The sequence below is a fragment of the Salmo salar genome, chromosome ssa25 (assembly GCF_905237065.1).
Source record: "Salmo salar chromosome ssa25, Ssal_v3.1, whole genome shotgun sequence".
NCBI classification, from domain to species: Eukaryota; Metazoa; Chordata; class Actinopteri; order Salmoniformes; family Salmonidae; genus Salmo; species Salmo salar.
Window position 1 is genome coordinate 41,917,516 of NC_059466.1, and position 25,936 is coordinate 41,943,451.

General features: G+C 44.8%; 1 protein-coding gene across 3 annotated transcripts in view; it reads left to right on the forward strand.

The window, feature by feature from the left end:
* The window catches only part of LOC106586833 (coiled-coil domain-containing protein 80), a 68,349-nt gene extending 43,040 nt beyond the window's left edge, over positions 1-25,309 (forward strand). For 2 of the 3 annotated variants that reach the window (XM_045707314.1, XM_045707312.1), the window contains exons 2-9: positions 5,126-5,898; positions 6,151-6,516; positions 7,201-7,357; positions 14,635-14,771; positions 17,048-17,199; positions 20,570-20,673; positions 22,399-22,482; positions 24,173-25,309. In XM_045707314.1, the coding sequence (XP_045563270.1) occupies positions 5,137-5,898; positions 6,151-6,516; positions 7,201-7,357; positions 14,635-14,771; positions 17,048-17,199; positions 20,570-20,673; positions 22,399-22,482; positions 24,173-24,492 (2,082 nt within the window). In that variant the 5' untranslated portion in view covers positions 5,126-5,136 and the 3' untranslated portion in view covers positions 24,493-25,309. Of the gene's footprint in view, positions 1-1,988; positions 4,186-5,125; positions 5,899-6,150; positions 6,517-7,200; positions 7,358-14,634; positions 14,772-17,047; positions 17,200-20,569; positions 20,674-22,398; positions 22,483-24,172 lie in introns of those variants that run through there. The other variant, XM_045707311.1, reaches the window with a different exon arrangement.
* The last annotated feature ends 627 nt before the right edge of the window (positions 25,310-25,936 follow it).

A 25,936-nucleotide genomic window follows, 5' to 3' on the forward strand; every position in this document is an offset into this window, starting at 1 on the left:
ACAGGACAATCACACTACTGGAACTAAAATGCACCATTAAATCCATTATTAAAAAATGGAAAGAATAATGCACCACAACAAAGCTGCCAAGAAACGGCCGCCCACCAAAACTCACGGACAAGGCAAGGAGGGAATTAATCAGAGAGGCAACAAAGAGACCAAAGATAACCCTGCTGCAAAGCTCCACAGCTGTAATATATCCTGTGTGTAGCTGGTGTAGAGGAGTCAGGCGCAGGACAGCAGATGTGAGTAAGAAACGTACTTTACTCAAAATATCACAAATACAACGCAAATAAACGAGCCCACAATAACGGACTGAATTACATACCAACAATCACTCACAAACAAACATGGGGGAACAGAGGGTTAAATAATGAACACGTAATTGTGGGATTGAAACCAGGTGTGTAAAACAAAGACAAACAAATGGAAAATGAATAGTGGATTGGCAATGGCTAGAAGGCCGGTGACATCGACTGCCGAACGCCGCCCGAACAAGGAGAGGGACCAACTTCGGCGGAATTCGTGACAACAGCAGAGATTGGAGTATCTGTCCATAGGACCAATTTAAGCCGTACACTCCACAGAGCTAGGCTTTATGGAAGAGTGGCCAGAAAAAAAGCCATTGCTTAAGAAAGAAATAAGCAAACACATTTGGTGTTCGCCAAAAGGCATGTGGGAGACTCCCCAAACATATGGAAGAAGTTACTCTGGTCAGATGAGACTAAACTTGAGCTTTTTGGCCATCAAGGAAAACACTCTGTCTGGCGCAAACCCAAAAACTCTCATCACCCTAGAGCATCATCCCCACAGTGAAGCATGGTGGTGGCAGCATCATGCTGTGGGGATGTTTTTCATCGGCAGGGACTGGGAAACTGATCAGAATTGAAGGAATGATGGATGGCGCTAAATGCAGGGAAATTCTTGATGGAAACCTGTTTCAGTTTTCCAGAGATTTGAGACTGGGATGCATATTCACCTTCCAGCAGGACAATGGCCCCAAGCATACTGCTGAAGCAACACTCAAGTGGTTTAAGGGGAAACATTTAAATGTCTTGGAATGGCCTATTCAAAGCCCAGACGTCAATCCAATTGAAAATCTGTGCAATGACTTAAAATTGCTGTACATCAGAGAATCCATCCAACTTGAAGGAGCTGGAGCAGTTTTGCCTTGAAGTATGAGTTGAAATCCCAGTGGCTAGATGTGCCAAGCTTAAAGAGACATACCCCAAGAGAAATGCAGCTGTAATTGCTGCAAAAGGTTGCTCTACAAAGTATTGACTTTGGAGGGGTGAATAGTTATGCACGTTCAAGTTTTCAGTTTTTTTGTCTTATTTCTTGTTTATTTCACAATAAAACATATTTTGCATCTTCAAAGTGGTAGGCATGTTGTGTAAATCAAATTATACAAACCCCCCAAAAATCTATTTTAATTCCAGGTTGTAAGGCAAGAAAATAGGAAAAATTCCAAAGGGGGTGAAAACTTTCGCAAGCCACTGTACTTTGAAGAATCTCAAATATAAAATACATTTGGATTTGTTTAACACCTTTTTTTGGTTACTACATGATTCTATATGTGTTATTTCGTAATTTTGATTCTACATGATTCTACATTTGATTCCACAATGTAGAAAATAGTAAAAATAAAGAAAAACCCTGGAATGAGTAGGTGTGTCCAAACTTTTGACTGATACTGTGTGTATGTGTGTATGTGTACATATATATATATTATCTCATCATGTGTCCCGGTCTGATGAAGAACTATAGCAGCCGTACACACACGCACACGCCCACGCACACACACACACACGCACACACACACACACACACACACACACACACACACACACACACACACACACACACACACACACACACACACACACACACACACACACACACACACACACACACACAAACACACACACACACACACACCTTTGCAACTTTCATCTTGAAACACTTCTGGAAATATAAGCATTGCAGAGAACCCATGAGAGACAAGGCAGTAAACGTGGCTACAAACCAAGTTGTTCAACCCATGTTGGCAATGAGCTGAGCGGTTGAAAAAACTCCTGCGGGCTAAATGAGAATCGTATAAAGAGGTTATAATGCATTGTAATTATATTTTATGAAGTATACAGAGGGATACGTATCATAGTTACACATCTTGACTCTGTGGAGGCTTACAGTAATAATATGAAGCCTACAGTTTAGAGGAGAATAGATGCACTGCCAAAGTCTCAGTCTAAATTTACCACAGCTTTCAGTTCTTAAATGACCCAAAAGTCCATTCATCTTTAATGAGCCGCTTATTTATTATTGTTGCCATTTGAACAAGTCTTGCATGGGGAAAGCCCCGGCTATTTTGGAACATTTCAAAGGGAATGGATGTGGGCAATAGAAGCCGTTCCTCATTACAGTTTATGGGAGGAACTTGACATTGAGATTAGCTATGGTCAGTTCTCTTCCCAGAGAGCTCGCTCCAGCGGGGTTGCCAGTTGTGAATAAATCCAAACTTTAAATTGAATTAAAATGAGCAGTAAATGTAAAATGAATTCATAAATTAGATACTGTATTTTGTGAATCATTTGGTGTTTTATAAGAGTAGTTTTATTCAGAAGGGTTTCCCAAAAGACTGAAAGACTACAACATTTCCAGATAAAGAGATTTAGTTTGCAACTGGCAACACACTGTGCAGGGGCTGGTGCTGTATAGCGCCGCCGCACCAGCGAGAAGAGTCGAAAACAGGGCAGATGGTTTGTGTGGACATTACTGGGATAGCGCCAGAGTTTTAGGTTGGGAAATCGGGAGACTGGAGATAGAGATGCGTTTCCCATACAGAAGAGCCACTCTCTACAGGTTTTCTTCTTGAATCCGGACAAAGCCTTCTATGCCTAAAACTCCCAGCTTTTTAGATGACTTATTTGGATAGTTGGACAGTCTTTTCAAATAACAGTCAGAGAATGAAGTAAAACGCATTGATTTTCGAGAGTGCTGTATCAGTTAACTTGTTAACTTGTGGATGTTAAAATGCTGTGTACACTTGGAGTGTATAACTGATATGCAAAGAAATTCCAGAAGCGCAAAGTCAGTGGTGTGGTGATTTGGAGAGCTGAACTTGGAGGTTTGGAATAACAGTTTCTAATACCCGGAATGATTTTTAGGAATTGCTGACTCCGTCAATGAGTGGCTAGTTTATTATGTTTTCCTGTCTGCGTTTTCATGCAGCTGTCATGTTGATAACAGGCTGGTGAAGTAGGGTTTTGGGTTATCTGATGTTCCACTGCGAAAACTAAAGGCATGCTTTGAAACACAACACTAAAGTGTTTGCCTCTCTCTTGCACTCAATTTTTTACTGCGCTGCGCTGTACTGTATTTTTTATTTACTGAAAACAAATGTTCTAAATAGGCATACAGGTCCCATGTACACTATTGGATATTTATCACTCTGTCAGATTGTTCATTGTAATTGACAGCTTCCCATAATGCGGGGAGAGTTTGTTCTGGGTCTGTTCCTGCTCTGTCTGCTAGCGTGGGCAGGACACGCAGACAAACAGACCCATCTCAAACGGATGCCCATACTCAACAACGGGCATCTGCAGCCGAGCGCAGCCGACAGAAAGCACACTGTCGGCGGGGGAGGGACCTCCCGCCCTGGACCCAGCTCAGCCTCGGTGCCCACCGGTCTCAGCGCTAGGCGCGGGGAGGACATGCAGGCAGACCAGGCCTCTGTTCCTCGGGCCAGGACTGGGGCTGGACAAGGCAGAAGAGGTGGAGCGCTGGCAGGGGCAGTAGGGAGGAGGGCAGCCGGGCAGCGTGTTCCCCTCCAGCCTGTCATGCTTCAGGATGAAGGCGCTCCCCGGGTGAGGACCAGACAGACCCGCATACCAAGCAGTGCAGGCTCACCTAACCTCTTGGCGAGCTTTGCAGGGAAAAACCGAATTCTGGTGATTTCTGCCCCGCACAACTCAGACGGTTACTACCGGCTAATGATGACACTGCTGAAGCCAGACGTGTACTGTGAGCTGGCGGAGCGGCATGTGCAGCAGATCGTGATATTCCACCAGGAGGGGGAGATGGGTGGGAAGGTGAGGCGGATCACCAGAGAGGGGAAGGTGATGGAGGAACCTTTGGACACAGCGCTCATCCCCCGCCTCATGACCTTCCTCAAACTGGAGAAAGGTAAAGGCATGGTCCTATCTGAAAACTATCCCCTACTCCTTCAGTGTTGGCAGATCTGTCACTCCTGTTCATCATTGATACGTTTGTATATGACAAATGAAAAATGTCCTTCCTTTTGCACATTACATATTCCAATAACATTATTGTTTAGCATAGGATCTTGAGGAACTCCGATACTTTCAAGCGTCTTTAAAACTACAGAAGTGTTCAGTATTAATATGTGATAACAATAAAACAGAATAGATGAACCGGAATGGCATTTACTGTCACAGGTACCCAAAATGAACAATATCAAAGCCACGCCCTTATTAAGCAACATCTCTTCTGATCTGAGCCACTTGGTCATCTCTCAATCACAGGAGGTTGGTGGCAACTTAATTGGGGAGGGCGGGCTCATGGTAATGGATGGAGCGGAATAGGTTGAATGGTATCAAATACATCAAACAGTTGCTTACCATGTGGTTAATACCATTCCATTTACTCCGTTCCAGCCATTATTATGAGCTGTCCTCCCCTCAACAGCCTCCTGTGATCTCAATAACCCAGCACCAATAACCCAGCACCCATTATCAATACCCCACCAGTTTTTAACAAAACAAACCAACTTAGTGACACAACGCCAACAACCCAGCAATGAACCATCACTATTCTGGTCACACCTGTCCTAGTCCATTCAAACCTGTCACCTGTTTGATGTGGGGGTTACAGGGGTGTGTGGTGTTGGCTATTTGCATGTTTGCTGCATGTGATATGCTGAAAAGCAGTGAACATGAAAATTAAATTGTGAGGGTAACAACATAAATCTGAGTCTTTCCAGGTAAGTTTGGGATGCTTGGTGAGATTGTCTCCTTTCTGCATGTTGATTGTGGCCAAAGCCATGAAAGATAGACTATTTTATTCAGTAAATGTAATCTCTTATCTGTCATCCTGTCCTGTCCAGGTAAGTTTGGAATGGTACTTCTGAGGAAAACCCTCCAGGTGGAGGAAAGGTACCCCTATCCAGTCAGGCTGGAGGCCATGTACGAGGTCATCGACAAGGCACCAATGAGGAAGCTGGAGAAGATCCGACAGAAGGGATTCGTCCAGAAGTGTAAAGGGGCGGGAGTAGAGGGGCAGGTGGAGGAGGGGGGCGGAGACTCAGGGACGGTAGTGGAAACAGGTGGACAGGTAGACCCACTCCCAGAGAGGAAGCCGGTGAGGAAGCCAATGAGGAGACCCACGACAACCACCACTGTTGCCACAACAACAACGAGGCCAACGACAACTACCACAGTGACAACTACCACAACTATGCGACCCACAAGGACCACGACAAAAGCCACCACGACAAAAGCTACCACGACAAAAGCCACCACGACAACCACACCAAAACCCACAACAACCACGACTAAACAGACTACAACGACCACAACTAAACAGACTACAACCACACGTCAGACCACCACTGCTACTACCACCTCTACCCAGAGACCCACAAAAGCCCAGACCACCCCTGACTGGCTGCCTGCCCCTAGGACCACGGCTGAGCCATATTATTATAACCGCAGAGGCAGGGAGAGGGAGAGGGACAGGTACCCAGCCAAGACCACCCCGCCTGGGGACAACCGAACAGACAAGGAGGGGAAGGACCACAATGGCCGTCAGCAGGCAGAAGTGGTACCCACACAGCACAAACCCACCAAGGGCAAACCTACCAAGAGGAAGAATGAGATGGTATGCGTGGACTCATTACATTTCACTTATTACATTGCTGTTGAGATAGAATGTTGCATCAGGCTTGATTTTGGTGATCAATGAAGTATTCTCCTCCTCTCCTCTCCTCTCCTCTCCTCTCCTCTCCTCTCCTCTCCTCTCCTCTCCTCTCCTCTCCTCTCCTCTCCTCTCCTCTCCTCTCCTCTCCTCTCCTCTCCTCTCCTCTCCTCTCCTCTCCTCTCCTCTCCTCTCCTCTCCTCTCCTCTCATCCAGGTGTTAAATAATGAGTATGAGGAGAAGTATGAATCTGGCCGGCCCACCGTCAGCGACCCAGAGACACAGACAGAGGCCAACACAGAGGTCAGCCCAGCCAAGAGGGGCAAGGGAAAACACGACAATACTGAGAAGAAGAAGAAAAAGAAGAAGGGCAAACCAGACAAGGCCGCCAAGAGGGACAAAGCCGAGAGGAGAGGAGCGAAGGCAGGGAAGGAGGGCAAAAACAACGGAAAGAAGAACGGAAAGAAGGTGTCGAAGAATCCTGAGAAAGAGGAGTACTACAAACCCACCAAGAAGCCTCCGCCTCCTAGGGGATCCCTGGCGTCCTTCCTGGACTACTTTGAGAACAGGAGACGACTCGTGGTAAGTGGCTTCCTTCCTGGACTACTTTGAGAACAGGAGATGACTCGTGGAAAGTGGCTTCCTTCTTTAACTACTTTGAGAACAGGAGACGACTCGTGGTAAGTGGTTTCCTTCCTGGACTACTTTGAGAACAAGAGATGACTCGTGGTAAGAAAAGTGTTTCCCCTTGTTTCTGGGTGTGGCGCCAGGATCCCCAGAGAAACCGTCAGGACTACAAATGCACCACTGAAACAAATAGAAGACTTTAGAGAACTAATGAAGCAATATATGGGATATTGTAACTAATAACAAAAATACATTTGATATAAATCCAATTTGTTCCACATCCCAAGAACCTATCAAAGCCACAATACAATAGCAGCAATAGCACACAGTCAGAAACGTCATAGCACTGACATAAGCACTGTAGTAAACTGCCTAGCACTGACTTAACAGCTTTACAGTACAGGCAGACTGTATAGTTGTGTTGTTATAGATTGGAGTACAGCCTTTCAAGAATTTGATCATAGGAGTGCAGCCAAGGGCAGGGTGGGAAATACAGTCCTCATCCTCTCCCTCCCCGCTGTCTAATGTAAACACAATCTCAACAGCAGTGTGTGTGTGCTGGCGTGCGAGTGCGTGCATGCATGTGTGTGTAACCCGGTCTAACCCAGTCTTTCTTTCTCTGTGTGTGTGTGTCTCCAGATCATAACAGCCCCCAGTGAGGAGAGCACTATGTACCTGCAACAGAAAGATGAATACCTGGAGACGGTGTGTGAGATGGCCATCAGGAAAGTCTCCATCATCACCATCTTTGGCTCACTCACCAACTCCACCATGAAGATAGACCACTACCAGCTGGGTAAGTACATTACACCATCATACCACTACAGACAGGGTCAGCACCACCATCTTAATCTCTGGGCTAGGTGGGACGCTTGCATCCCACCTACTCAACAGCCAGTGTAATCCCGTGGCGCGATATTCAAATACCTCAAAAATGCAAAAACTTCAATTTTTCAAACATATGACTATTTTACACCATTTTAAAGACAAGACTCTCGTTAACCTGTTAGGGCTAGGGGGCAGTATTGACACGGCCGGATAAAAAACGTACCCGATTTAATCTGGTTACTACTCCTGCCCAGTAACTAGAATATGCATATAATTATTGGCTTTGGATAGAAAACACCCTAAAGTTTCTAAAACTGTTTGAATGGTGTCTGTGAGTATAACAGAACACATATGGCAGGCCAAAACCTGAGAAGATTCCATGCAGGAAGTGGACTGTCTGACAAGTTGTGTTTCATCTTGGCTCTTTTTATTGAAGACTGAGGATCTTCGCTATAACGTGACACTTCCTACGGCTCCCATAGGCTCTCAGAGCCCGGGAAAAAGCTGAACGATATCGAGGCAGCCTCTGGCTGAAACACATTATCGCGTTTGGCAAGTGGCCGATCAGAGTACTATGGGCTTAGGCGCATGCCCGAGTCGACCCCATGCTTTATTTTCTTTCGTCTGTTTACCTAAACGCAGATTCCCGGTCGGAATATTATCGCTTTTTTATGAGAAAAATGGCATAAAATTGATTTTAAACAGCGGTTGACATGCTTCGAAGTACGGTAATGGAATATTTAGAATTTTTTTGTCACGAATTGCGCCATGCTCGTCACCCTTATTTACCCTTTCGGATAGTGTCTTGAACGCACGAACAAAACGCCCCTATTTGGATATAACAATGGATTATTTGGGACCAAACCAACATTTGTTATTGAAGTAGAAGTCCTGGGAGTGCATTCTGACGAAGACAGCAAAGGTAATAACATTTTTCTTATAGTAAATCTGACTTTGGTGAGTGCTAAACTTGCTGGGTGTCTAAATAGCTAGCCCTGTGATGCCGGGCTATCTACTGAGAATATTGCAAAATGTGCTTTCACCGAAAAGCTATTTTAAAATCGGACATATCGAGTGCATAGAGGAGTTCTGTATCTATAATTCTTAAAATAATTGTTATGCTTTTTGTGAACGTTTATCGTGAGTAATTTAGTAAATTCACAGGCAGTGTTCGGTGGGAATGCTAGTCACATGCTAGTCACATGCTAATGTAAAAAGCTGGTTTTTGATATAAATATGAACTTGATTGAACAAAACATGCATGTATTGTATAACATAATGTCCTAGGGTTGTCATCTGATGAAGATCATCAAAGGTTAGTGCTACATTTAGCTGTGGTTTGGGTTTATGTGACATTTTATGCTAGCTTGAAAAATGGGTGTCTGATTATTTCTGGCTGGGTACTCTACTGACATAATCTAATGTTTTGCTTTCGTTGTAAAGCCTTTTTGAAATCGGACAGTGTGGTTAGATTAATCTCTATGGGCTAGGTGGGAGTCTTGTCTTTAGAATGGTGTAAAATAGTCATGTTTGAAAAATTGAAGTTTTTGCATTTTTGAGGTATTTTAATAACTCGCCACGGGATTACACTGGCTGTTGAGTAGGTGGGACGCAAGCGTCCCACCTAGCCCATAGAGATTAATCTAACCACACTGTCCAATTTCAAAAAGGCTTTACAACGAAAGCAAAACATTAGATTATGTCAGCAGAGTACCCAGCCAGAAATAATCAGACAACCATTTTTCAAGCTAGCATATAATGTCACATAAACCCAAACCACAGCTAAATGCAGCACTAACCTTTAATGATCTTCATCAGATGACAACCCTAGGACATTATGTTATACAATACATGCATGTTTTGTTCAATCAAGTTCATATTTATATCAAAAAACAGCTTTTTACATTAGCATGTGACTAGCATGTGACTAGCATTCTCACCGAACACTGCCGGTGAATTTACTAAATTACTCACGATAAACGTTCACAAAAAACATAACAATTATTTTAAGAATTATAGATACAGAACTCCTCTACTCACTAGCTATGTCCGATTTTAAAATAGCTTTTCGGTGAAAGCACATTTTGCAATATTCTCAGTAGATAGCCCGGCATCACAGGGCTAGCTATTTAGACACCCAGCAAGTTTAGCACTCACCAAAGTCATATTTACTATAAGAAAAATGTTATTACCTTTGCTGTTCTTCGTCAGAATGCACTCCCAGGACTTCTACTTCAATAACAAATGTTGGTTTGGTCCCAAATAATCCATTGTTATATCCAATAGCGGCGTTTTGTTCGTGCGTTCAAGACACTATCCGAAAGGGTAAATAAGGGTGACGAGCATGGCGCATTTCGTGACAAAAAAATTCTAAATATTCCATTACCGTACTTCGAAGCATGTCAACCGCTGTTTAAAATAAATTTTTATGCCATTTTTCTCGCAAAAAAGCGATAATATTCCGACCGGGAAAGCGTGTATACGTACAAAGAGAGAGAAAATAAAAACATCTCGTGCCCTCGTGCACGAGCCTGAGTCTCAGAGTACTCTGACCGGCCACTATCCAAACGCGATAATGTGTTTCAGCCTGGGGCTGCCTCGATATCATTCAGCTTTTTCCCGGGCTCTGAGAGCCTATGGGAGCCGTAGGAAGTGTCACATTACAGCAAAGATCCTCAGTCTTCAATAAACAGAGACAAGAAGAACAAGATCTTGTCAGAGAGGGCACTTCCTGTAAGGAATCTTCTCAGGTGTTTGCCTGCCATATGAGTTCTGTTATACTCACAGACACCATTCAAACAGTTTTAGAAACTTTAGCGTGTTTTCTATCCAAAGCCAATACTTATATGCATATTCTAGTTACTGGGCAGGAGTAGTAACCAGATTAAATCGGGTACGTTTTTTATCCGGCCGTGTCAATACTGCCCCCTAGCCCTAACAAGTTAATGTGGTGTCAAATGGTTCGGTGAATGGAGGTGAATGGGGCACTATAAACATTGAATGGTAAACAGTATACAGAAAGGATGTAAGACATGGAAGGGTTTCACAAAGACAGGGTCCGGGTCAGGATGAGATGACAGGGTCCGGTTCAGGCGGAGAAGACATGGTCTGTGTCAGGAGGAGAACACAGGGTCTGTGTCAGGAGGAGAACACAGGGTCTGTGTCAGGAGGAGAACACAGGGTCCGGGTCAGGAGGAGAAGACAGGGTCCGGGTCAGGAGGAGAAGACAGGGTCCGGGTCAGGAGGAGAAGACAGGGTCTGTGTCAGGAGGAGAACACAGGGTCTGTGTCAGGAGGAGAACACAGGGTCCGGGTCAGGAGGAGAAGACAGGGTCCGTGTCAGGAGGAGAAGACAGGGTCCGGGTCAGGAGGAGAAGACAGGGTCTGTGTCAGGAGGAGAACACAGGGTCTGTGTCAGGAGGAGAACACAGGGTCTGTGTCAGGAGGAGAACACAGGGTCTGTGTCAGGAGGAGAACACAGGGTCTGTGTCAGGAGGAGAAGACAGGGTCTGTGTCAGGAGGAGAAGACAGGGTCTGGGTCAGGGGGAGAAGACAGGGTCTGGGTCAGGAGGAGAACACAGGGTCCGTGTCAGGAGGAGAACACAGGGTTTGTGTCAGGAGGAGAAGACAGGGTCTGGGTCAGGAGGAGAAGACAGGGTCTTTGTCAGGAGGAGAAGACAGGGTCTGGGTCAGGAGGAGAACACAGGGTCTGGGTCAGGAGGAGAACACAGGGTCTGGGTCAGGAGGAGAAGACAGGGTCCGGGTCAGGAGGAGAAGACAGGGTCTGTGTCAGGAGGAGAACACAGGGTCTGTGTCAGGAGGAGAACACAGGGTCTGTGTCAGGAGGAGAACACAGGGTCCGGGTCAGGAGGAGAAGACAGGGTCCGGGTCAGGAGGAGAAGACAGGGTCCGGGTCAGGAGGAGAAGATAAACTTTCTGGTTATACTGGTTAGATCATTCTGGTTTAGTGTCTTCCTGGTGATACTGAGCAATTCCACTGTAACAGACTGATGCTGAGACTCAGATTGTTTTACTTTAAAATATGTGCCAAACATAAACCAATGATTGCAAAGTTAAACAATCCGTACAGGGACTACTTTTTAAAATATCCACTGAATATTTGACCCAAAAAAAGTTTTACTTGAAGAACAGTGCAGATGCAACGTTTGATAACTGAATGGCAACACAAACAGCACAAACTGTCATTCTGTTACCAAACTTTGCATCTGCACTGTTCTTCAAGTAAATGTATTTGTAAAATATTCAGCCCTACTACAATTCATGTCTTAGATATCTTCTCCACTTTTACACATTACCTCTGTTGTAGTCCTTCATATTCCCTAACTTACATGCCGAGTTCCAGATGGAAACTGAATAAGGACTTGTGACTGTTGTATCCTTATTTCACCCCTCCTGTCTTAAACTGAAGGATTCCAGGTGTTTTTACAGTGTCTGCAGCACAGAGGCACAAACGATAACACTGAACATACTGGTTATGATGACAATGTGACATCGTGACAGCGGCAAATACCTCTGGCTCCCAGAGATGAGAAGTAATGGCGTTTACTATCTCATACCAGATGTGTGCTTAGTTGATTGGCCTCTGTATGTCACTGTAGACTACAGTAGGCAGTTACAGGAAACTAACTGTGGGATCATTGACAGGAAATGAGCAAACCACACGCTCAGGTTGGAACCCATGTCTTATTGGGCCAACCATGGCTGAAAATTAAAGTGGAAATAAGCAGATCTGGATTCATCTTTAACTAAGCCTGGTGATAGGACTGAGCAAGTGAAACTGATAGGGTACTTATACTGAGAGGAAAGACAGGCTGAAGCAGTGAGAACTTATTTTAATTAAGCTTTCTGAGGTAATCCTTCAGGGTCTATTGAAGCACCCATTGGTCAATCTAAGAGACATAATAAAAAAAATCCCCATCAAAATCTGTCAGTTTAAGCTAGAGATATCTGTTTATGCATGCATCTCATTCCCAAAAATAAGGGGTTAAAATATGTGTCCAAAAAACACATGCCGACCGTATTACCTCCCAAGAGAATTCTCTTCAGGTTATAGTCACAGCCGTGTATATTCCCTCTCTAGCCGATACCACAACGGCCCTCAAGGATCTACACAGGACTTTATGCAAATTGGACACCACATATCCTGAGGCCACATATATTGTAGCTGGAGATTTTATTAAAACAAATTTTAGGAAAACGCTACCGAAGTTCTATCAACACATTGACTGTAGTACTCGCGCTGGGAAAACACTCAACCACTGCTATTCTCTCTTGCGGGAAGCCTACAAGGCCCTCCCCAGCCCCCCCTTCAGCAAATCAGATCACAACTCCATTTTGCTCCTCCCTTCATATAGGCAGAAACTCAAATAGGAAGTACTCATGCTAAGGTTTATTCAATGTTGGTCTGACCAATCAGAATCCATACTTAAAGATTGTTTTGATCATGTGAACTGAGATATGTTCTGGGTAGCCTCAGAGAATAACACTGATGTATACACGAACATGGTGACTGAGAACATTGGGATGTCTATAAGGGATGTTGTTCCTACTGTGACTATTAAAACTTACCCAAACCAGATAGGACTCAACACTGCTTTTCCTTAGAAACCATGTACCTACAGATATACTGTATATAATCCACAGCTGTCCTTAATATGAGGTGATGATAGAAGACCACAGCTGTCTTCAGTATGAGGTGATGATAGAAGAGCACAGCTGTCTTTAACATGAGCTGATGATAGAAGACCACAGCTGTCTTCAGTATGAGGTGATGATAGAAGACCACAGCTGTCTTCAGTATGAGGTGATGATAGAAGAGCACAGCTGTCTTTAACATGAGCTGATGATAGAAGACCACAGCTGTCTTCAGTATGAGGTGATGATAGAAGACCACAACTGTTTTCAGTATGAGGTGATGACAGAAGACCACAGCTGTCTTCAGTATGAGGTGATGACAGAAGACCACAGCTGTCTTCAGTATGAGGTGATGACAGAAGACCACAGCTGTCTTCAGTATGAGGTGATGACAGAAGACCACAGCTGTTTTCAGTATGAGGTGATGACAGAAGACCACAGCTGTCTTCAGTATGAGGTGATGATAGAAGACCACAGCTGTCTTCAGTATGAGGTGATGACAGAAGACCACAGCTGTTTTCAGTATGAGGTGATGACAGAAGACCACAGCTGTCTTCAGTATGAGGTGATGACGGAAGATCACAGCTGTTTTCAGTATGAGGTGATGACAGAAGACCACAGCTGTCTTCAGTATGAGGTGATGACGGAAGACCACAGCTGTCTTCAGTATGAGGTGATGACAGAAGACCACAGCTGTCTTCAGTATGAGGTGATGACAGAAGACCACAGCTGTTTTCAGTATGAGGTGATGATAGAAGACCACAGCTGTCTTCAGTATGAGGTGATGATAGAAGACCACAGCTGTCTTCAGTATGAGGTGATGACAGAAGACCACAGCTGTCTTCAGTATGAGGTGATGATAGAAGACCACAGCTGTCTTCAGTATGAGGTGATGACAGAAGACCACAGCTGTCTTCAGTATGAGGTGATGACAGAAGACCACAGCTGTTTTCAGTATGAGGTGATGACAGAAGACCACAGCTGTCTTCAGTATGAGGTGATGACAGAAGACCACAGCTGTATTCAGTATGAGGTGATGACAGAAGACCACAGCTGTCTTCAGTATGAGGTGATGATAGAAGACCACAGCTGTATTCAGTATGAGGTGATGACAGAAGACCACAGCTGTCTTCAGTATGAGGTGATGACAGAAGACCACAGCTGTTTTCAGTATGAGGTGATGACAGAAGACCACAGCTGTCTTCAGTATGAGGTGATGATAGAAGACCACAGCTGTATTCAGTATGAGGTGATGACAGAAGACCACAGCTGTCTTCAGTATGAGGTGATGACAGAAGACCACAGCTGTATTCAGTATGAGGTGATGACAGAAGACCACAGCTGTATTCAGTATGAGGTGATGACAGAAGACCACAGCTGTAGTTGTACTATGCTTTGTTTTTGTTGTTGTTTCAGCTTCCTTACCTGAAAATGCACTCTTATGCACAATCAAAAAAACTGTTGACTCTTTCTTCATTTTCTCTCTCTCTCTCTCTCTCTCTCTCTCACTCTGTCTCTGTCTCTGTCTCTGTCTCTTTCTTTGTCTCTCTCTCTCTCTCTCTCTCTCTCTCTCTCATTCCTCCCCTCTCAGAGAATGATAAGCCTATGAAAGGTCTTCGTCAGGAGGATCTGGTGAACCAGGATGTGATTACAGAGCTGAGGAAGGAGTTCAGTATGACCTTCAACCACTTCTACATGGTCGTCACTGACACTGACATGAGATTCAAGGTGGGGTTACCAATACATTTAGGAATTAGAACAATAATTTCATAGGATTTCTTTGGGGTTAACTCTATGTATATCAGTATCTCTTTCATTCTCTCTCTGTATCTCTCTCTCTCTCTGTGTATCTCTCTCTCTGTATCTTTCTCTCTCTTTCTCTGTATCTCTCTCTCTCTTTCTCTGTATCTCTCTCTCTTTCTCTGTATCTCTCTCTCTGTATATCTCTCTTTCTCTGTATCTCTCTCATTCTCTATCAGTCTGTCTCTCTCTCGCATCTCTCGCATCTCTCTCTCTGTATCTCCGTATCGCTCTCTCTCTCTGTATCTCTCTCTCTCTGTATATCACTCTTTATCTGTATCTCTCTTTCTCATTCTCTGTATCGCACTCTCTCTCTCTCTCTCTGTATCTCCGTATCGCTCTCTCTCTCTGTATCTCTCTCTCTCTGTATATCACTCTTTATCTGTATCTCTCTTTCTCATTCTCTGTATCGCACTCTCTCTCTCTGTATCTCTCTCTCTCTCTGTATCTCTCTCTCTCTCTCTGTATCTCTCTCTCTCTCTGTATCTCTCTCTCTCTCTTTCTCTGTATCTCCGTATCGCTCTCTTTCTCTGTAGCTCTCTCTCTGTATATCACTCTTTATCTGTATCTCTCTCTCTGTCTCTGTTTCTCTCTCTCTCTCTCTCTCTCTCTGTATCTCTCTCTCTGTATATCACTCTTTATCTGTATCTCTCTTTCTCATTCTCTGTATCTCTCTCTCTGTATATCACTCTTTATCTGTATCTCTCTTTCTCATTCTCTGTATCGCACTCTCTCTCTCTGTATCTCTCTCTCTCTGTATCTCTCTCTCTCTCTGTATCTCTCTCTCTCTCTGTATCTCTCTCTCTCTCTTTCTCTGTATCTCCGTATCGCTCTCTTTCTCTGTAGCTCTCTCTCTGTATATCACTCTTTATCTGTATCTCTCTCTCTGTCTCTGTTTCTCTCTCTCTCTCTCTCTCTCTCTCTGTATCTCTCTCTCTGTATATCACTCTTTATCTGTATCTCTCTTTCTCATTCTCTGTATCTCTCTCTCTCTGTATCTCTCTCTGTATCTCTCGCTCTCTCTGTATCTCTCTCTCTGTATCTCTCTTTCTCTGTATCTCTCTCTGTATCTCTCGCTCTATCTCTCTCTCTCTGTATCTCTCTCTCTCTGTATCTCTCTCTTTCTCTGTATCTCTCTCTCTCTCTGTATATATCTCTCTCTGTTTATCTCTCTTTCTCTGTATCTCTCGCTCTCTCTCTGTATATCTCTCTTTTTCTCTATATCTCTCCTTCTCTGTTTCTCTCTCTCTGTATCTCTCTATTTCTCTGTATCTCTCTTTTTCCTAATAGATATGCTTAATTTAGCTCATCTGGTGCACTGATTGTCGGTACTTTTGGGACCATTCCATTTAGACCTATAGCCTGTACTCAACCCAACTGTCTTGCCAAGTGAACTAAATGGAGCACTCACACCTAACCTCTGTTGAGCCCATTAGACCAATACTCATGTTGGTTGACCAGCCTTCACCATTCTGTAAACATCCTGCAGTGATCAAATACTGGTTCAATTCACACAACATGACCTTCTCATAACAGCAGTGTGGGTGTGTAAATCGGCAGGCTGTTTTAAGGCATATTAAACAAAGACTCCAGTGTTTAACCAACCCTTTACTGCTGTCAGTACAGACAGGAAAAAGTCTATTACAGACAGCAGGAAAGTATATTACAGGGTGTGGGTATGAGAGAGATGGGTGCGTGTGCCCTATAAAATACCATATTTTATGCTGGGATCCCTGCTTTTCCTAAAAAATAAGCTGCATGGTGGAATTTATCACGTTCTGAACTGAGTTGTGTTGAACCATATGGCCCACTGTGTTGAACCCCATGGCCCACCGTGTTGAACCTCATGTCCACTGTGTTGAACCCCATGGCCCACTGTGTTGAACCCCATGGCCCGCTGTGTTGAACCCCATGGCCCGCTGTGTTGAACCCCATGGCCCGCTGCTCTGGATGTGCTTCTCAGAAATATGCAGAGAATGCCTGTGAAATCACAGAAAACTGGAACACATTGCTCAGTCTCTTGGAATACAGGATACAGGGTTTTCGAGGGTTTTCTAGTAATACTGGAATCATTATAACTTAGGAATAGCATTTCTTACATTTCTCTCCTGACCACTAGAATAATAGGGATTGTACACTCAAATCCTTCAATGGTTGGTTACGTTTTTGGCCCACTGACTTGATGATGTGTGTCCCTCCAACAGCAATCCTATGAGGTTCCCATTGCCATGAAGGCTGTGTTCGATTACGTCGACACCTTCACCTCTCGCATCAGAGAGATGGAACAGCAGAAGAGAGATGGAGTGGCCTGCAAGAAGGAGGACAAACCAAGATCACTGGAGAACTTCCTTTCCAGGTAGAGTGTGTGTGTGTGTGTGTGTGTGTGTGTGTGTGTGTGTGTGTGTGTGTGTGTGTGTGTGTGTGTGTGTGTGTGTATGGCTGTGGCTGGGAACGGCTGGAATCTGAAACAGACATTTTGCTCCATAGCCAGTGGGAATATTGCCTCATTATGCCAGGTAGGGATCTGGCTGAGGAGTGGTCAGAATTGACAGGTGGCCATGTCAACATTAATATTAACACTAACCACCCATATGTAAAAAAAATGTCTTTGGATAAATGTGTCTGTTAAATGAATATTCTATTTCCAGTATTGTAGGACACCTTGGTCTTGGATTGATTGACTATGGTCCCGTATATACACTACATGACCAACAGTATGTGGACACCTGGTGGTCGAACATCTCATTCCAAAATCATAGGCATTAATATGAAGTTGGTCCCCCCTTTGCTGCTATAACAGCCTCCACTCTTCTGGGAAGGCTTTCCACTAGATGTTGGAACATTGCTGCAGGGACTTGCTTCCATTCAGCCACAAGAGCATTAGTGAGGTCGGGCACTGATTTTGGGCGATTAGGCTTGGCTCGCAGTCGGCATTCTAATTTGTCCCAAACATGTTCGATGGGGTTGAGGTCAGGGCTCTGTGCAGGCCAGTCAAGTTCTTTCACACCGATCTTGAAAAAATCATTTCTGTATGGACCTCACTTCGTGCACGGGGGCATTGTCATGCTGAAACCAAAAATGGCATTCCCCAAACTGTTGCCACAAAGTTGGAAGCACAGAATCGTCTAGAATGTCCTTGTATGCTGTAGCATTAAGATTTCCCTTCACTGGAACTAAGAAGCCTAGCCCAAACCATGAAAAACAGCCCCAAACCATTATTAAACCAAACTTTACAGTTGGCACTATGCATTCAAGCAGGTAGCGTTCTCCTGGCATCCGCTAAACCCAGATTCGTCCGTCAGACTGCCAGATGGTGAAGCGTGATTCATCACTCTGGATAACTTGTTTCCAGTGCAGAGTCCAGTGGCAGCGAGCTTTACACAACTCCAGCCGACACTTGGCATTGCGCATGGTGATCTAAGGCTTGTGTGCGGCTGCTCGGCCATGGAAACCTATTTCATTAAGTTCTCGACGAACAGTTCTTGTGCTGACGTTGCTTCCAGAGGCAGTTTGGAACTCGGTAGTGAGTGTTTTAACTGAGGACAGCGCCACGCACTTCAGCACTCAGTGGTCTCGTTCTGTCAACTTGTGTGGCCTACCACTTTGCGGCTGACTCTTTGTAGCTCCTAGACATTTCCACTTTACAATAACGGAACTTACAGTTGACCGGGGCAGCCCTAGCAGGGCAGGAATTTGACGAACTGACTTGTTGGAAAATTGGCACCCTATGACCGTGCCAGGTTGAAAGTCACTGAGCTCTTTAGTAAGGTCATTCTACTGCCAATGTTTGTCTATGTAGATTGCATAGATGTGTGATCGATTTTATACACCTGTCACAAACGGGTCTGGCTGAAATAGCCAAATCCACTAATTTGAAAGGGGTCCACATACTTTTATATATTTACAGTACCAGTCAAAAGTTTGGACACACCTACTCATTCAAGGCTTTTTCTTTATTTTACTATTTTCTACATTGTAGAATATTAGTGAAGACATCAAAACTATGAAATAACATAAATGCAATCATGTAGTAACCAAAAAAGTGTTAAACAAATAAAAATATATTTGAGATTTAAAATTCTTCAAAGTAGCCACCCTTTGCCTTGATAACAGCTTTGCATACCCTTGGCATTCTCTCAACCAGCTTCATAAGGTAGTCATCTGGAAGACATTTCAATGAACAGGTGTGCCTTGTTAAAAAGTTAATTTGTGGAATTTCTTTCCTTCTTAACGTGTGTGAGCCAATCAGTTGTGTTGTGACAATGTAGGGGTGGTATTCAGACGATAGCCCTATTTGGTAAAATACCAAGTCCATAGTTCATTAGAGTTATCAGCCTCAGAAATTGCAGCCCAAATAAATGCTTCACAGAGTTCAAGTAACAGACACATCTGAACATCAACTGTTCAGAGGACACTACGTGAATCAGGCCTTCATGGTCTAATTGCTGCAAAGAAACCACTACTAAAGGACACCAATACGAATAAGAGACTTGCTTGGGCCAAGAAACACAAGCAATGGACATTAGACATGTTGAAATATGTCCTTTGGTCAGATGAGTCCAAATTGGAAATTGTTGGTTCCAACCGCCTTGTCTTTGTGAGACACAGAGTAGGTGAACGGATGATCTCCGCATGTGTGGTTCCCACTGTGAAGCATGGAGGAGGAGGTGTGATGGTGTGGGGATGCTTGCTGGTGACACTGTCTGTAATTTATTTAGAATTCAAGGCACACTTAACCAGCATGGCTACCATATGACCCAAAACACACCTCCAGGCTGTGCAAGGGCTATTTGACCAAGGGGAGTAATGGAGTGCTGCTTCAGATGACCTGGCCTCCACAATCACCCGACCTCAACCCATTTGAGATGGTTTGGGATGAATTGGACCTCAGAGTGAAGGAAAAGCAGCCAACAAGCCAGCATATGTAGGAACTCCTTCAATACTGTTGGAAAAGCATTCCTCATGAAGCTGGTTGAGAGAATGCCAAGAGTGTGCAAAGGGAGGCTACTTCGAAGAAAATATTTTTGTATATCTTTAACACTTTTTTGGTTACTACTTGATTCCATATGTGTTATTTCATAGTTTTGATGTCATCACTATTATTCTACAATGTAGAATATAGTAAAAATGAAGAAAATTCCTTGAATGAGTATGTGTGTCCAAAGTTTTGACTGGTGCTGTGTATTGTATTTAACTGAAATGTTTCAACCAGATTGACTGTGGTTTGTTGCCATGGAGACTAAATTCCAGTCTAATGACCGTGACCCACAGTGTTCAGACAGGAAATGACTTCCCACTGGGCAAAAACTGGTTGAGTCAACTTTGTTCCACATCAATTTAAAATAAAAAAGTTATATGTGATGACGTTGAATCAACGTGGAAAACTGATTGTAGAGTCATCAACGTGAAGAAATGTTGTCTTTTTTTCACATAACTTGTTACCGAAATCCAATGACATGGTGACATGTTTTGTTGATTTCACGTTGAATTCACATTAGTTGACAACGCAACCAGATGTAAATCAAAACTAGACGTTGAAATGATGTCAGTATCCAGTGGGTTGGTTGTTGATTCTAATAACAGTGACTCACAGTGTTAATACAGGAAGTGACTCGGTTCAAGTCTTGAGGAAGATCCTTGTAGGATCTTTAAATACGTAAGATTGACGACATCACCGTATAGTTAATCCTACTGCATCTCATCCTCATCCGTCTTTGGGTTCTCAGGTTCCGTTGGAGGCGTCGCCTATTTGTAATCTCCGCCCCCAACGATGAGGAATGGGCCTATCAGCAGCAGCTTCACGCCCTGACCAGCCAAGCCTGCAACCTGGGTGAGTATTAGAAGGAATCATTGAGTTATTACCATATTTACCATATTTATCCTATCCTTTCAGATCAACAGGAAGACACGTTTTTTCTGAACCAGGCCATAAACTGCTCACACGCACACAGGCACACATGCACACACACACACAAACTGGGCAGTTGTCAAATCAGAGCCATCCACTAGCAGCGTGCTGCCAGCAGTATCATCTGGGCTCTGTGTGGATCGTCCCGTGGTCTCACCAGGGCCTCTGGAAAACTTGTAGCGAGGACACACTTTCCACACCACTTTTGATTTTGTTTGATAAAATATATTGACTGAAATACATTGACACTGTAATTTATCAATAAACACAATAGCTGACATAGACTGAGTTGATATTTAATTAAGGCCTACGGTTGCATAGGGCGGGACTACACGATGCAAACCTGAATAAAGCAAGCTCAACAATTATACTGTACAATCATTTTGCTTTCTCTGTGTTTGTGTATAGGAACCCCCCCAGTCCTTCCTTAAAATATAATTAATATGAACAAGAACAAGGTTGCTGTAGTTTTAACAGGATTTTCATCCTTCCCATGGTAAGGAGTTTTTTTTTTAAACCATGTGACCTGATCTGTAAAATTCTGGTTCCATCATTACCAATATTAAACCTTTTAACAACAAATGAATCATGTCAGACCGTATAGGGTCAGGAGTTTTACCAGTCTGAGACTTGTTGTGCCACCTCTGGTACACACACAACAGATGTAAATCAACACACACACACACACACACACACACACACACACACACACACACACACACACACACACACACACACACACACACACACACACACACACACACAACATACACCCCTCAGAAAAGGTTCATGGAAGTGTAACTCCCTACTCCTCTACCAGTTCTGTATTCTCAGATCAAAGACTGTGATCCCCTCCTCTGTTTCTCTTGGCTAGGTGTGTGTGTGTGTGTGTGTGTGTGTGTGTGTGTGTGTGTGTGTGTGTGTGTGTGTGTGTGTGTGTGTGTGTGTGTGTGTGTGTGTGTGTGTGTGTGTGTGTGTGTGTGTGTGTGTGTGTTCAAACCTGGCCTCTCTGATAAACAAGACTTCTCCTAGCTGCTGACTCTGCTTTGGGTTCGTACCGCAGTATTCAGCTCTTGGCTCTCACCTTAGAGAGCAGTGTTTTCATGTGGTTACTGTGGCTTTTCTGTCTTCAGAACAACCAGCTGTCTGGCTCAGCAGGACACAAGTCCTTCACATTCCCTCTCCATTATCACGACTAACTCACAGATGGTTCTAATCAGGAACGACCGCATCCACATATTGAATAAATACGTTTAGAGATGAATATGAAACAAGTGGTTGAATTATATCCGTTTTGGGGGAGTCTCCGACTTTGATCCTTGAGATCAAGGTCTTCTCTCTGGGCCCTTACTTAGCTGAATCAGGTGTGTGTTATTGCAGGGGGTTGGATCAAAACCCTGCACACTCAGTAGCGCTACAGGTTTCTCGCTTACTAAAGAGCACCTTCAATCTACAAAGATTTCCTATCCAATCAACGCCTCCCTTCCTTATTGTTTACAGGTTGAAGAACCCTGACTTAGATGCTCAATAGGAGACGTTTGACTTTGCGTTGTAAGTTGTTGTTGTTGGGTAATTTTTTTGTTCTAATGTGCTACTACGACCTCTCTGTTGTGTGTTTGTATGGTGGTGGTTTCCATGGTGACCCAGGCCTGAGACACATCTCTATCCTGAAGCTGGTCGGCATGGAGGCAGTGGACCAGGGAGGAGTCCTAGAGCTCTATCCAATCAACGGTGAGAACCCTGTTGTCTCCACAGCGCCTATGTGTATCATACTTCATACAGGAAATGGCTGTGAAGATGAAACAAAACAGGAAACACATGGAGGGTAAATGGGCTGTGTTATGTTTTGTTCTTCAGTTAATACACCCATGCTGTTGAATGTCTGATGTTGTTTAATTGTCACAGCAGGCAGGTAGCTCAACTTTAGCCCTAATTCCCTATAGCCCAGCCTCAGCCCTAACTCCTGCTGTCTCCCCCAGTCCAAGTCCCTATAGCCCAGCCTCAGCCCTAACTCCTGCTGTCTCCCCCAGTCCAAGTCCCTATAGCCCAGCCTCAGCCCTAACTCCTGCTGTCTCCCTAAGTCCAAGACTATAGCCCAGCTCCCAGCTCTCCCCCAGTCCAAGTCCCTATAGCCCAGCCTCAGCCCTAGCTCCTGCTGTCTCCCCCAGTCCAAGTCCCTATAGCCCAGCCTCAGCCCTAACTCCTGCTGTCTCCCCCAGTCCAAGTCCCTATAGCCCAGCCTCAGCCCTAACTCCTGCTGTCTCCCCCAGTCCAAGTCCCTATAGTCCAGCCTTGTTTATTTATTCTATCCATGCTACCAGATACACTTTTTGATATTTCCTCTGTGGTATGGGGCTCAACCTCAAAAACATGTTGGTGCTGCTACCTACACCACACCATCAACACAAACACATACAGCCCTCCATCCATACACCCCTCACAGCTGCATAAGCACACAGACATTTGCAGTGGGAGGGGTGTTAGGGAGGAAATATGTAATCCCTCCCTTTAATTTCTCTGCCCATCCAAATAGCATTCATATGAGCTCTTTGGGGAGCGTTCCATGAATGAAGTGGTAGCTTTGCAGGGGAAGAGAGCTGGGGCTGGGACAGAGAGCTGGGGCTGGGGCAGAGAGCTGGGACAGAGAGGTGGGGCTGGGGAAGAGAGCTGGGGCTGGGGCAGAGAGCTGGGACTGAGAGGTGGGGCTGGGGCAGAGAGCTGTGGCAGAGAGCTGGAGCTGGGGTAGAGAGCTGGGGCAGAGAGGTGGAGCTGGGGCAGAGAGGTGGGGCTGGGGCAGAGCTGGGGCTGGAGCAGAAAGCTGGGACAGAGAGGTGGGGCTGGGGCAGAGAGGTGGGGCTGGGGCAGAGAGGTGGGGCTGGGGCAGAGAGGTGGGGCTGGGGCAGAGAGCTGGGACAGAGAGGTGGGGCTGGGGCAGAGAGGTGGGGCTGTGACAGAGAGGTGGGGCTGGGGCAGAGCTGGGGCTGGAGCAGAGAGCTGGGGCTGGGGGCAGAGCTGGGGCTGGGGCTGGAGCAGAGAGCTGGGGCTGGGGCAGAGAGCTGGGACAGAGAGGTGGGGCTGGGGCAGAGCTGGAGCTGGAGCAGAGAGCTGGGGCTGGGGCAGAGAGGTGGGGCTGGGGCAGAGAGGTGGGGCTGGGGCAGAGCTGGGGCTGGGGCAGAGAGGTGGGGCTGGGGCAGAGCTGGGGCTGGGGTAGAGAGCTGGGGCTGGGGTAGAGAGCTGGGGCTGGGGTAGAGAGCTGGGGCAGAGAGGTGGGGCTGGGGCAGCTTGGCCTAATTCCTTCTTTCTCTTGAGATAGGCAGCTTGGCCGTGGAGCGAGTATGCCTCTCTGCCTCTTCAGTCAAAGACATCAATCGTACCAAAGGATATTGACTGACCCCTATCCATCTCTCTCTCCTCCTTCCAGGCAGCGCCACGGTGGAGCGTGAGGGCCTCTCGGCCACCCTGGTCAAAGACATCCGCAACTACTTCCAGATCAGCCCAGAGTACTTCTCCATGCTGCTGGTGGGAAAGGACGGCAACGTCAAGTCGTGGTACCCGAGCCCCATGTGGTCCATGGCCATCATCTACGACCTGGTGGACTCTATGCAGCTCCGCAGGCAGGAGATGGCCATCCAGCAGTCACTGGGCATGCGCTGCCCTGAAGACGAGTACGGAGGCTACGGGTACCATCACCACGGCTATGACGGTTACCAGGACGGCTATCACCAGGGATACGGTTACTAAAGGGGGTGTCAATAGTCTATAAGCATTGATATGGTTACTAAGCAGTGTGTTACTTAATCTCAAATCAATCTCTTTTGCCTTTATCCATGTATGCTTCTTGATGGCCCTTTGTAGATTCAAATGGATCAGATAGGTGTAAGCAGTAAGGTATGGCTCTACCTAGCCCCATAGTAGTCTAGATGGGCTTTCCACCATGTTCCTTGTACTTAGCCACTGGTTTCGGATCTGTAGGCATTAATTAAGAAGTTCCTAGGGATAGGGGTTGATTTCCAATTGGTCATGCGTGTGCATGGGAGAGGGGCATGAGTATAACCTTTGTCTCACCTCCTGAATGGCGGTTTCTGTTTTCAGGAAGTTTATGGAGGGTTAAATGGTCTAGGTGTTAGCTCTGTGCTTCCTGGTTCTAGAATGAAATAGAGAAGGATTGGATAGTGATGTCATCAATATCTGTCTAATCCTTCTCTATATCAGTCTTGTTCTTTTGTATTAAGAATTACAATCAACAGTTGTTTTACATTTCACGTTTTCCGTCTACTACATTTCCATTCTTGACCAAATGTACATGTTCACTTTCACAGTCCTGGACCTTATTGTAGATAAAAGCGTAAGGATGAGTCAAACATTTTGTTTGTATTGGATGTCTGTTTTTAACTTGTGGCTATAACAGTCTGTTTCTGCAATGAACTTTCAACTTCATTTATGTTTTGTAATTTTCCTGTTGTTACATATTGTTCTTATTCATACTCTATTGTACATGAGAGACGGAGTCTCTGTTGTACTGTATATTTATGACAAATAAAGCTTTGTTTCCTGACAACACTTTTCTCAGAGTTTTAATACAAACTATATCTCAGAACTTTGTATTGTAGTCAAAAGTTCTTTAGGCGCAGTGTAACAATTTATTATGTTACACCGCCCCCTGTTGATTCAAGTTGAACAATACAGATTGAACAATACAGACCAACAGAACGGAAAAATACAGCAAGCAACTAAAACAAAATGCGTCCATTTGGTAATCTATTGACTATTTTGTGTGAGAAACTGAGCACTGTTGATTAAGGGCTTGTAAGTAAGCATTTCACAGTAAGGTCGACACTTTTTTGCATTCGGCGCATGTGACAAATAAAGTTTGATTTGATTTATAAAATGATATTACTGATAACCATATCATATCCACTCCACAAGAAGCTTTCTGTGAATACATGGCAGAAGTGTCAATTCTATGGGACAATAAGTATGTATAGGAGAGTAAAAAGACCGTTGAACACTTGTAATTTCTATAGCTGTGGGTTTCTGTAACCTACTAGGGAAGGCAGTTGGTTCCTGTGTGTAATGTAAACCACAACCTTACATGTTCTACCATCATGTCATCAAATACGTTTCTCTGAATGTAACCCTGTGACCAGAGTTAATCACATGGGCCTTGCGTGCATACTGTATGGTC